Genomic DNA, 14,035 nt, shown 5'->3' with positions numbered 1-14,035 from the left:
CAATTGATCAAGCAGATTTACATACCCAAGTAATTCTAAACATTCTTAAAGGTTTCCTAACAACTAATCCAATATTAGCTTTTCTAAATTTAAAATATTAATTAAAGTTAAAAAAATTTAAAATTCAATTCTTATCCACATTTCAAATGCCCAATAGCCACATGAGGCCAGTGGCTATCATATTAGACAGTATAGCTCTTTAGCATCTGGCCCTTCTTCTCTGACCTTATCTTCTGTAGCTTTCTCCTTCATTCATTCTGCACCAACTATCATGGTCCCTGTCTTTGATCACAGCAGACACTTCCCATTTCAGAGCCTTTGCATTTGGTGTTCTCTTTGCCTAAAAAGCTTTGTCCCCAGGTGGCTACATGACTTCCTCCTTCATCTTTTTCAGGTCTTTGCTCAAATGTCACCATCTTAGAGAAGCTTTCCCTGACCAGTTTAATATCTATACCATTTGCCTTCTGTCTCATATTCTTACATTTCCAGGTTGCCTTTTAAAAAAAGAGAGATAAGGGCTGAGAAGGGGATGTGATCTACAAAGGGAAGCAGTAAAATATGAGAATTGTCCCATGCAGACAAATAATAATTATGTTAGGCAAAAGTGTAGAGTAAAATTGAATAAGTGACTATATCCCCTATGCTTGCTGCTACCTAGGCAGCTCAGAGGATTGTTTTGTATTTGTGTGTATGTACATGACTTGATCCTCTTACAGATTGTAAACTCCTTAAATGCAAATTTCTGCCATAATATCATTTTGTATATTCTTTGGCACCTAGCTTAGAACTTTGACCAAAAGATAATCTGTACTCCAGTTATGGGCCACCTATCGGTTAGCCTTCTGTGTTATATATTCTTGGTGGCCTCTACCCTTCCCTTCTTTCTCAGTGCTAGCAACTGGTATATATTTGCTGATGGTATATGTGTGTTGGCTTCACATGGGCTATGGGCTTTGGCTGTGATTGGGACATTCACTTTGCCTTGTCCAGTCTTGTGCACTCTTATTTGTTTTCCAAAACTAACTCCTCTAAGGAGTCTTCAAAACAGAAGTATGTATACTTCTGTTTTGTATTCTAGTAGGAAACATAAACATGTAAACATAATTACAATAGCAAATGAATTCTTGAGGACAGGGACCATGCCTTAACTCATTTAAAAATCTTTAATGCCTTCCACACTGCCTTGCATATAGTAGGTACTCAGTGCTTGTAAAATTGAGTGAACCAGCTACAGAGCAGTAAAGAGAGTTGCTGTTAATGGGCAAAACTTAGGTTGTTTAAGATACAGGTCTTAAACCCAAGTGTCTTTTGGCAAGAGATGCAGAGCTGTGAGAGAGTGTGTGAAGAGGAACAGTAAAATCCAAGATCAGTCCCTAGGTAGAAGGGTCTAAGGTACTCAGAAGAATGTACTATGTGTACACTTCCATGTATTCAAATGGAGTGATGAAACTCATCTGTTTGTTACTACAGGAATACTGTTTTCAGTTTTACTCTGGATTTTGCTCTTGATATATTATTTCTTGATGGATTGTACAGTTGTTTGCATCCCTACTTAAACTTTGACAATCTGGCATCAAGGTAAAGATGCATCCCTCATTTGTTAACTAAGGGATTGGGTTAAAATACTTTTTTTCTTAAATTATGAAACTTTTAAAAAAATATTTATTTATTTATTTGAGAGAGAGAGAGAGTGAGAGAGCACGTACAAGCAGGCAAAGGGTTGGAAGGAAAGGGAGAAGCAGACTCCCTGCTGATCAGGGAGCCCGGCACTGGCCTCAATTCCAGAACGCTAGGATCATGACCTGAGTCAAAGATTGAGCTCAACAGTCTGAGCCACCCAGGTGCCCTCGGGATTGGGACAAATACTTATTAAGAATCCTTCTAACTCTGTGGTTCCGTTATTTTGAGTAAACCAAATCCTTTTATCAGGTATTTTAATGGTATCCTGTTGGACACAAGTATTTCGATCAGTTTTGCTTGTTTTTTGCCCCTGTTTGTCTTTTTATAAATGGAGTGCATACTAAAAGTAGGTATTTGGGTTGCCTATGAGGATATTTTGGTAGCAAGCTCATAATAGAAAAAGGTATTTTGATTTTGAATTAACTCTATTATCAGAAAATTAGAGTTTATGTACTTTTTCTCCAGAGATACTTTTGGTGACTCAGAAGTTTAAGCTGGCACTGTGTCTTGTGAGTTAACTGTTTCTGATCAGGGGTTCTGGGTAAACTGGAACAGCATTTCTTCCTCTCGATGCTAATTCATTGCAGATGGGTGGAAGTACATGAGATACTTCAGCAGGCATCAGAAAGAAACAGAAGGGATGAAAATTATTTTTCTCTGGTTCTTGAACATATGTTCTTTGTTTTAAAAAATGTGGTGCCTTGCTGGTTTAGTTGGTAGAGCATGTGACTTGGCTTCAGGGTTGTGAGTTTGAGCCCCACTTTGGGGTGGAGATCACTTACTAAAAGAAAATCTTTTTAAAAAAAGCAATGAAAATTAAATATAAAAAATATTTATACCCCCAAATAAGTATTATAAAAAAAATAACATAATACAGGAAACTCCACAATACAAATAAAAGGAGGTATCTCCCTTTACTTTTTGAAAGTTCTAACTCTCCCCCATCTATGTGGCCTCAGCCACTTCAGACTAGACAGCTCTGTTGGACTTGATAAATCTCTCTCTCTCTCTCTCTCTTTTTTTTTTTTTTAAGATTTATTTATTTGAGGGGGGAGAGGAGGAATCTTAAGGAGACTGCCTCCTGAGCATGGAGTGCGGTACGCTCAGTCCCAGGACCTTGAGATCATGACCTGAGCCAAAATCAAGAATCGGACACTTAACCTGGGCACCCCTAAATCCCTCTAATTCTTAATTGCTTTTCTCTCACAGAAAGCGTGACCACTCGTTTACTCTGGTTTTTATGTTTACATATGTCTGCTTCCTATCAGTGTAGCTTCTCTCCATCAGTCTGAAAGTCTTCCTTTTGCATGTGGACTACCCCTCTTGGACTTTTTATGAAGTGCTTCCCCTTTTTTCCTTGCAAAGAGCCAGATTCTCTCTCCCTTTAGTGGGTACTAAACAGAAGCAACATACCTATCTATTGTTCATTTGAAGGTGACATCCAGCAGTTGGTTAAGAAACTTACCCTGCTTCTTAACACTTATACCCAGTTCTTCTGTTGGCAAAGCTTGCAAGATTCACCACAAAGATCCCACTGTCTAGTTATGGTTTTAGTGAGAACAAGCTATTTTCTTTCTTCCCCATCTTATTATTTATCTTGTCACAAGCTTTTCTCAAAGAATGATTTAATACAGTAAGTATTTTGTAGACATTCTAATGCATCTGCCTTAAATTAGATTAAATAGCTACTTGATGTTGTGGATGATGCTGTGAATTTGTGATTTGCGTGGCTTCAGATGTCATAATTTTTCCCCCCCACTTTCTAGGAAGTAACAGCTAGCAGTCGCCACTATGTTGACAGGCTATTTGACCCTGATCCCCAGAAAGTTCTTCAAGGTGTCATGTAAGTAGTATGTATTTAAGAGTCTATCAAAAGTCTTTTTTGTTTTGTTTTGGTTTTTTTAGTCTTGTTTGTTTTTATGATTGAATTTGCCAAATATTATAATTCTGAAAATTCAGGGTTAAAATTTTTTTCTTCTGTTTTAGAAAGATCCTGACATTCATGACTTTAATATTGTACTGTAAAGAGTTGTCTGATCCTTATTCACTGACATGGTTCACTTACTTTTTTATAGAACACTTGTTTTACCATTTTAAAACATGTTTTTGGAGAATGCTTTTGTGACTTTTATATCCAACAAAAGCAAGGGAATAAAATTGACTATCTTTTATAATTTGAAAGGGATGGGAGAATATGTCAGTAGGGTTTTTTGTTTTGTTTTTCATTAACTCACTGACTATAAGGCTTGAATCTCCTACTGATGTTTTAAATCTCAGAATTTAGAAAGTAGTTATTGGAAATTTAAATTCTTGAAAACTTGAATACCCATTTTTTCCTGCAAAATTCCCTGGTGTTTAATGAGAGGAAACATTTTTAAGCAAGATATCTGAGGTGATAATACCTTTAAAAACTTAAGTCAGATAAGTGTGGTAAGATTGCAGGTGATTGAAAGATGAATTCTCTATCCTAAGAGCAGATTATCATGCACTTGACATATGACTTCTACAGAAGAAGGTCTAGCCTAAGACTCTCCTCTTAGGGTTGGCAAACATAGAGCGCCCACAGGCTCGAACTGTGTCCAGGCGAAGGAGGAAACAAAAAAGGGTCAGGATGTTTGGTATAGCATTGGCACACATGAGTCCTTTTATTCTTCTCTTACCCTGTTAGTGTCATCAGCCAAATAGTACTTTCCAGTTTAACTTTTGCTCAGTCATGGCAAGGCAAGGATGCTTTATCTATAGAAGTATCTATAGATTCTAATTCTTATTCAAACCACTCCCCCAGCACCCATCCCCCCAAAGCACATTATATAGGACATGTCTTGGGGATGTGGATTTTGTAGGGTGGAGGCAAGATAAAAGTGAGTAAGGCTGCTTGACTATTCAAATTGAGCTGGAAAAGAAGGTGAGGAGCTGGATGTAGACCCACCTGGCATACTTGACGCCTTACTTCACATTTTCTCAGTACAGAAACAGGAGATTACAGTTCTTGTTTTCTCATTATGTTGACTCTGCCTTTGTCCCCTTCACTAGGAGACTTTGTGATGATTTAATCAGCCCCTTTGTAGACTAGTTTGATTATTACCAGAAAAAGTGGTATTAAATTCATCTGTTAAATAAATCAACTTGGGTTGTACCTACACATAGAGCTTAGCTGTGGGGTTAGTTTTAATTAACACTTCTCCTTAGACACTCCCCATACACACCCAGACAGTTTTGTATGTTAGTAATCCTTGATATCATTTAGGATTGTTCAATAAGTAGTTTAGCTCAATAAGTAGCTTAATTTAGCTTAATTTAATTTAAGTGTTCCATGAATGATAGAGATGATGTTGTATCTTTATTTTTATTATGATTGCTAGAGTGGTTTAGGAGAGAAGCTGATTTTATCAGGATTTCTGTGTGAAAATCTTTTTTCTTGTATCAGAAATGAGTAGCTGATTCAGGTGTTGTCACTTTGTGAAATTTCTCATTTCCCAAAGAAAGTTGATAAATAAGGCATAAAAAACAGTGGAAAGAGTGTATTATAACAAACCAGCTAAGGCAAAGTTGGATGGCCTTTAGCACCTCTTTAAAAAGTGTCAAGTCTAAGACACTAAACTGTTAGCTGAGGCAGATTAGCAAGATTTTTGTGTAGGGGTGGTGGAATACAAAGAGTATGGGCTTCGGAGTTGGACAACAAGAGGTTGAATTATTGGTTCTGACATTTCCTACTGGAGGCCTTTCCTAGCTGTGTGCTGGGGCAAGTTACTTAATATCTGTGAGCCTCAGTTTCATCATTTGTAATGGGAGAATAATATGCCCATCTTGCCAAGTTTTAAGAATTAAGTCAAAATATAAAATCCAGTGCCTGGTATGTTGATAGCCACAAATTGGCACTGAATTGCTTAATCATTATTGATCCTAGTTTAAAACAACTTCAAAAATAAGATGATTCTTTTCAAAGAAGAGAAAGAAAAACAAAAAATATCAAATGGAAACAATTTAAACTGATGGAGATGAGGGAAAGGGGCCAGAATTCTTGATTCAGATGAGAATCCAAGCAGTAACATATAAATATGATTGCTACTTAAAATAGTAAAATCTGTTTAAAGTCAGAAAGGTACAGATCACCCCAAATCTTTTTACTTTATGTCAGAATAGAGCTAGCCTTATATAGATATGTATAGTTTGATTTGATAAAGTGCCCTTTTCCCCAGAGAGAAAAATTTATTCTTTCTGACTTACTATTTTCCTAAACATTGTCACTGTCTGAAAATTAATTGTACATAGTCAAGATAATAAAAAATGAACTTTATTTTTAACATTTCATTCTCAGGTAACCTTGTCTGGTACTAGAATACTACAGTATTGATAGAGGAAAGGAAGAACCAAAATGAGGTTTAGGATAAGAGAGTTGACCAGTTTTTCCTCTTTTATACACGTTACACAGACACCATTGAGTCCTACAGAGACCATTATTAGACCAAAATAGGTAGGTAGAAGCGAAGTAGCCACAGAGTATAAACAACCAAAGGTACCCTACTAACTTTGAGGGAGAAGATAGAAGTTGAAGTAATCAGCTTTGAGTCCAAAATATCCAATTGGAAAGACATTTAAATTTGACAACTAGCTTTAGCTATGAAACAACAGAATTTTATCATTTTTCTAGCTATAAGCTTGATTTTGCTTAATAAGGATTGTGAACATATAAAACATACCAGCAGGAAAAACAAAATTGAAGAAATTAAAGGCAAGTAAGGACTTCTCATCATGATCTGTAATCTACTCAGCATGTTAGAGCCATAGTCCTACCCATACATATAGGGAACTTCTTTGTAGCTAACCCGTGTCATAAAGGACCATTTTACGTAAGTGAATGTGCCCTTACTGAAAAATACTGTTAAGCAACAGAAGTGCTTAATTTTAATTGTTGAAGAATGAGTTCTCTAGAAATAACTGTTTTGTTAGTAGTACATTATTTGGTATAAATTTAAATGATCCTATTGTATCAAAGGTTTGAATACAGAATCAGATCCTAAAAGAGCAAAGTTTCAAATTAAAAATCATTAGGTAGGAATAAGATAGGTCCATTGTGTAGGTCATAAATGATAGCTTTTGCAACTGAAACAGAGTAGCTATATCAAATAAACTACACTGCATTGCAATTCTGAGCTTCCTCTAGCATGGAGATCTGTATATTACCTTAAACAGTTACAGGATATTTTTTGGTGAAGTTACTGGTGTATTAGCTCAACCCTGTTAAACCTTTTAGTTAAGAAAGAATAACTCTTCAACTGTTTATGTAAAGTCCAAGCTGCTTAATACTGTGTTGTTTTGTTTTGTTTTGTTTTGTTTTTTAAACATATTTAATAAATTAGAGCACCTGATCTGGTTTTTACATTAGTGATTCTCCAGGAAAAGATCAGCAGATATCCCTATGTGGCCCTGTGTTGAAGGGCAAAAGATGATGCAAGTTAATGTGGCTGGCTTTGAAGTTTCCAAGTGGAATAGAACTAGGAAACTAGACTGGATCTCTTGGTAAACTCAGCCAGGCTATTGAGGGTACTTTAGAATTGTTGGGGGATTTTCACCAAGTATCCACTTCTAAAAATTATTTTCTGAAGTATTTTAATGTACCAATGATGTAAGTTTATTTTGGTATTAAAATATAGACAGATTCCATTTTTCTTGCATGGACTAAAGATATGAGCTTTCATAAAATGAAGGCTTTGGGTTTTGAGAAATTTTAAATTAAAGGATAATTTTTAGAATAATTCAAAAGAAATAATCCTATTGGTTACTTTTAAAAGTGTTACAGATAAACATAAATAAAGATGACCATATCCCAAATGAAATGAAGTCACTCTGAGTCTTGTTTAAACCTGTGTATTCTGAGAAAATTCAGTCTGTTTAAAGGGTGGCAAGTTTTTCCAAAAATTATTAGATCACATTGATATAGTTTTACGCACAGATAGATAAGCTATTTGTATGTGGTATTAACTTCAAACATCAAGAACAGCTGTATATTTGTATGGATATAAGTGTGTGTATATCTATATCTATCTTGTCATATTTGTAGAACATTTAGCTGTATGCTGCCATATTATAACATTTTTATGTTCTTTGGAATGATTACATGTATTAAAAATATTAATATGCTCTAAAATATTTTGGCATTTATTTTAATGCAGTTCCTACATTGTACTCATCATTTTTGGAAAATATAAGGTGATTTGTAATCACCCATTGATAAAACAAAGATTTAAATATAATTCTGATTTCTGAGCTTGTTAGTATTTGTACAAACTAGAACTATATCTAACACTACGTATGTTCCAAAAATCTACAAAAATCTACACAAATCTTGTTTATAAAATAAACTAAATTACCATCAATTCTCAGTTCTTTTCAACTTATACATATAGTAGGGCACAATACGTGCCTCAGTTGACTTGAAATGGGAAGTTAAGTATAAATTTCTCAAATGCCTCCTGGATCAAAGCCTTATCTTAAAAAGTCTTCGGTTTGGGTAATAGATAACCATTATCTAATTCTTTTGCAGTTGGCAGTTCACACGTGGCAATGGTAACTTTAATTAGAATATGAGCATATCTCATTCCCTAACCATGCTAGATAGCAGAAAGCTTATTATACTTGGATGTTTGAATGTTACATTCTCCAAAAAGGCATACCTAATTTTAGAGCAGTGAGTATGTTTGTAATTTTCTAAGTCCAGATAATTTTGTAAGTTGTTTACCATGTTGCCTTATTCTAGCTACCCACAAATGTATATTTTCTCCTCATTTTATGGATGTCTTAGGACCAGCGAGTTTTCAGAAATAGGTTATACTTTATACTCAGATTGTAGTTTTCAGTAGCCAGTGTATTTTTTGGCTACTTCACATCAATTAGACCAAGGATTGAATGTACAATATTCCAAACAGGAGCTTCCTCAGGTAAGTGAAAAGTAATACTGGTTCAAAATGATCTTTAGCTTGTGGCTCTAGCATTCCGTGGTCTTAAAGATAATTTTCTGTTTTTAGATATTAAGTTTTCATTTAAAATTTATGCTGTTTTAACTGATTGACTGAAACTGTTTCTCTAGCAGGTCTAGATCCCAGTTCTTTAAAAAATTTTTCCTATTGTTTTGCTTGTAAAATGCAGTGTTTACTTTCTGTCTTGGTTTTAATTTTTCTTTTCTTTTTTTTTTTTTTTAAGAGAGGGAGAGAAGTGGGTGGAGGGGCAAAGGGAAAGGGAGAGAGAGAATCTTAAGCAGACTTCATGCCCAGTGTGAGGCCTGACATAGGGCTTGATCCCACAACCCTGAGATCATGACCTGAGCTGAAATGAAGAGTCAGATGCATAAACAACTGAGCCCTCAGGTGCCTAAACTTTCTCTTTTGGTTTTGATCACCATCCTAATACGCTCATTTAGACATAAGTTATGGTAGCCACTGTACATGTTGGTTTAATACTTGAACTTCTCTCCCACACTGAAAATTAATCTCTTTTAGAGTAAAGGAAGTAGAAAGATTAGTCTCTGTGTAAAATAGATGCCTGTTGAGTCCATTTATTAGTGGACAAATGAAAGTTTCTAGCTAGATTTTAGCTGAGAATGTTCCGTGGCAATTTCTCTTTTGTCACGTCTTAATATTGGCTTCTTTTCCCATCCTTAAAGAGCGGGATATCCCCAAGGCTTACTTTCTAAGCTTTTCTACCTGGTATTTTTATCTTACCTGAAAGATCATTCATTGTGTCCAAAATCAATATAGATCCTTGTCTTGTTAAGGGATTTATTTTCTAAGCTTCCTAGTGTTCTCCCCTTCAGGAAGTGAGACTTGAAGTAATCATTCAAGATGTATCATATCACATTTCACTTGCCCATCAAATCGTCTTATTAACTGCTTCCTCAGAATGTCTTCTGTCTTAGTGATTCCTGTGGCTGCCATCCTAGTCAGTCTCACATAACCAGATACCTGGATGGATTGCATAATTCCTTCAACAAACATTTATTGAGTGCCTACATTGTCCTAAGCATTGTAATGTGAGGGGAGTATGTACGAATGAATAATGTAGTCACTGCTCTGGAGCATCCAGAAGTCTAATGAAGGAATTAGATTGCTAAATAGGCCACTATGGTTTGATTGGTGAATGCTATGATAATCCTAAGCCCAGGACAGTCTTGGGACCACAAAGGAAGGGCATTAGCCATTTAGTTGCCTCTCTTGACTCTAGTATTCTTTGCATTCCCATCCATCCGATACTCATTTTATCTTGCTTAGTCACTGCTTCCTTCATATCCTTTTTCTGATGGAAACACGATTGCTCTTTTATCCTCCCCTTTAGTTTGTCTCTTCTTCCTATCACTTTTCTTTATGCTCTGCTAAATGTTCCCACCTTAAGGGGACACTTCTTTTCAACCCAGGCTCCTGGTCCTGCCCCAGAAGCATGATGTATTCATTTCCAGTATTGGAAATTCATTCCAGTCTTCTATGAATGGCTTTTCCATTTACCCTTCCCATTCACTGTCCAAATCCTGGCATTTCCTAAGGTTCATTTAGTTCTACCATTGCTTTAAAACCTGTTAAGCTTGTCTAATCATTTACTTATCTCAGCCATATAAGCACTCGATTTATAATATAGCATTGCCTTACATTGCTAGTGTTATTTTTATCTCCTCAAGGAGATTGTAAACTCTTCAAGCATCCTATTATGTGATGCTTTTATATCCTTCATAGAACCTAACACATTGTTGAGCTTAAACCTTAACTGTTGAATTTCAGGAGTATATAAGTAGGGCATTTTTTCCCTCGAACATTAAAAACTGGTTGATATGGGATATATTCCTTTGATCTACTGGGAAAAGTATGTCTTTAATTGAAAGTTAGAAATGCTTTATCGTTTTGTGTAAAAGTGTAAAACTGAAACATGGGAGGAAAAAGGCAATATGTTAGCTCACTTCTTTTCGATCAGTTTGTTCTGAATGCCCGATGTATTGGAGGTAATGGAAAAAACACTTGGCATAAAAGACATGAGTTGAAACTGGCTCTGTCATTTAATGTGGAGCTCTGAGAAAAGCCCCAAATCTGACTCTTAGCTTCCTCATCGGTAAAATAGGGTTAATATTACTCAAGGTTGTGATGAAGATTACATGCCATAATAGGTATGGAATGCTTTGTAAACTTCAAAGCAATATATGTTTCGCATAATTTTGTTGTGCCCCATCTTGGATGATAGTTTTGAATTTGTGTTTTACAAAAGTGCAGACTTCTTTATGGTGCATTTTGTGATGCATCAATAGTAAGTTCTCTGATATTTTCAGGTCAGCCTGGCTTTCTTGCCTCTCGAGAGGAAACAGACTTCTATCCTAACAAAGTAATGCGTGTGCTATGATAGAGTACCATAGAGCACCACTGGGACACCTGACCCAGACCTGGTAGCTGTCAGGGCAAGCTTCCTGGAGGAAGTGAAATTATTATCTAAGGCCAGACCTGAAAGATGGTAAAGGTAGCCAGGGAAAAGTATGAGGGAGAGAGGATAAGGAAATGAGAGAGAGAGAGAGAGAGAGAATAGCTCCATTCTGGCTGGCTCTGAAATTGAATCCTGTACTATATTTAGATCTGCTAAAGATGGGTGTATGTGATAAATATCATCTCTTTCGGTTGTAACTGTTTCATAGGAATGCTCTCCTAGTATCCCTTTATAGTAACAACTGAATAGAATTTATTTGCTGGGTGTTAACATCTCTTCTTCCTTATGTAGCATTGATATATTTTATTTATTAGAGTCACAGCAAGAATTACCTCCTTTAGACATTGATCCATTTTATTAATTCTCTTTAGTCTGCATTTACTTTATAACTACGAATTGCCTCCTTCATGTCTTCTTTGCAAACTATTAAGAGAACTGGAAAATTGGTTTTGGAGGGGTTTTTGTTTGTTTTTGTCTATAAAAACATTTACTTTTGCATGGCTCCAGATATTTGGAATGTGTTTATAAGGTAATGTGGGGACACTTCATTTCTGCTTAGTTTAGGAAGAATGGAGAGAAATCTGGGGGAAATGTTGCTGTTGGGAGCTCCAGAATAGAGAGAGCATCCAAAATGGCACCTGGCACAAAATAGACTCTCAATAGATAGCTGCTAGACAAATGGATGTGCTACATTAGTATAGACAGAACACATTCGGAGAAGGAAAGAAGATGAAAATAAATGTCATACTGCTAAGATAGGGTCTATAAACTGATGATTAGGAAGTAAGTCTGTATAAGGAATCCTAGATGTGTAGATCTAGAAGCCTAGATGTATAGTTTTACCTACTATGCTTTGCTGAATGAGGCTTTGATGTCATATAATTTTATAGTTGTCTGTGAGAACTTGATTAAAATCCTTATAGTAAGCATCATTCAGCTAAGTCCCCATAAACGAAAAAATATTACTACTTATCCCCTGTGAACCATATGGAAATTCTGAGCGATAGTTTATAGAGAGAACTAAATGAGGCCCTGAAAAAAATAGACCTACCTTCAGCTCCTCTGAGCTACTGGAAGATGAGGCCAATAGTCTTTGTCTCAAAACTTGTGAAAATGCCATTCAGAAACTTGTGGCGAGAATCAGCTTTCAGTGCATCACTGCATCATAGCAGTATTTTTCTGCCATAATTAAAGAAAGTAATTAAGGAGAAAGAGTATTATAATTATTACCAGGGTTTTTAATACCAGTGAATTTGGTTGGTATTGGAAACACACACTGACTATAACATTTAGTTGATTTTTTAAAGTAACTTTTTCTCCTTCTGTTTTCTGTTGTTTTTCTACAATATCATGGTTTGCCAATTATAGAATTTTTTTAGGATTCTAAGTTTCAAAGTTGGCAAAAAATGTCCGGTATACATTAGACCATGGCCACCTAAAAGAGTCAAAAGAGATGCTGGGTTGGAAATGTAGGGGAACTTATTTTGGGATATGAAAGAAATGTGTGAGCTAAGAACTTTGAGGCTCTATAGTGATGGTCTTAACACAGACCTGACTCCCCCCAATAAATATTTAATGACCACTGTACTACTCTGAAATTAAATCTATAATAATATAACTCCTCACATACATAACTCCAAAAATAATACGATGCCTTCCTTGCTAATAAGGGAGAACCTTTTAAAAAGGTAATTTATGATGTTTCCATATATAAATGTTTGATATCAATAATTCCAGTACTGGAAGTGGCCCCTGTGCTGGGTGGTCTGATTTTCCAAAATGAAATAACTTCTAATAAAAAGTATAATTTCCTTTTTATTTACAGGGCCAGATGCAGTACTGAAAAATAAAGTTGTTTTTTTTTTAACTGTACAAAAATGCTTTCTGTCTAATTGTAAAATTACGTATGGCCAGAAATTTCCAGACGCCCTTATAAACTTCTGAAATGCCCCAATGGGACTTTAATGCTGTCTTCCCCACTTTGAGAACCACTGCTATATAGAATCACATAGTGTTCTAGTGTTTTTTAAGATAGCACTACTGACCAATTAGGGTAAGTATTTTTTATTAATCATTTTATTAGTAGTACTAGGCTTATTTTGAGCCATATATTTTTTCTCCACCTGTCCTTTGGGACCAATCAGTGTTTGAACCAACTGGTCATTCATAGAGTTACTCTTCTTCCATAAGTTTTACCCCTGATGAAGATCTGAGTATAGCTAGAATGAAAAATACTGGTGAGTATGTGAGAAATATAAAAGATTTTTTCTTCCTTTAATCTCTTTAAAAGGTAATTGGCTGCTTAAGTAAAAAATAGTAACAGCATATTGTTATTTCTAACCAATTGAAAAATAAAATATGTATGACAGTAGTAGCACAAAGACTTGATGGAGAAATGGAAGTATATGCTTGCAAGACTCTTAAAATACAAATGAAATGAGATGCTATTCTGTGAAGACTACCGTGATAAGTTAAAAGATACATATTATAAATTGTAAAACAACTGCTAAAAAATAATAAAACAAAACCCAAAGAGGCACAGCTAATAAGGCAATAAAGGAGATAAAATAGAGTCATAAGAAATACTCAGTTCAAAGAATTCAGAAAGAGAGGAAAGAAAGGAACAAAGTCATGATCCCTGAAACAAGGTCAGATACAATGTGTGGGCCTTGTCTGAAGAACATGCTTTATATTGGAAGTCTTTCACAAGTGCTCAGGGTATCTCCCACTTTCCCCACTCCCACACTGTCGTGTTTTACAGCCCCCAGGCTCATCCAGTACTTGTCTCTGTTCCTTCTCTTTGGTACTCAGGTGGATTTGACTTTGTCACGGACTTCTGTGTTTGCTGATACAAGATGTTGCATAATAAAGTGGAATGAATTGATTACTGATTTTTCTGTCA

General features: G+C 35.6%; 1 protein-coding gene across 2 annotated transcripts in view; it reads left to right on the top strand.

Annotated features, from left to right (window-relative positions):
* Nucleotides 1-14,035, top strand: part of ARMC8 (armadillo repeat containing 8) — a 103,070-nt gene that overhangs the window by 22,951 nt on the left and 66,084 nt on the right. Inside the window, exon 2 of one of the 2 annotated variants that reach the window (XM_080804577.1) lies at nucleotides 3,447-3,523. The exons of the other annotated variant lie outside the window; for it this stretch is intronic. Coding sequence (XP_080660703.1) covers nucleotides 3,447-3,523 — 77 coding nt within the window. The remainder of the gene's footprint in view (nucleotides 1-3,446; nucleotides 3,524-14,035) is intronic. 2 annotated transcript variants of the gene reach the window in all.

The sequence above is a fragment of the Martes martes genome, assembly GCF_963455335.1.
Source record: "Martes martes genome assembly, chromosome: 1".
Classification (NCBI taxonomy): Eukaryota; Metazoa; Chordata; class Mammalia; order Carnivora; family Mustelidae; genus Martes; species Martes martes.
The sequence above is the reverse complement of the archived record's forward strand: the minus strand, read 5'-3'. Positions and strand labels throughout refer to the sequence as shown.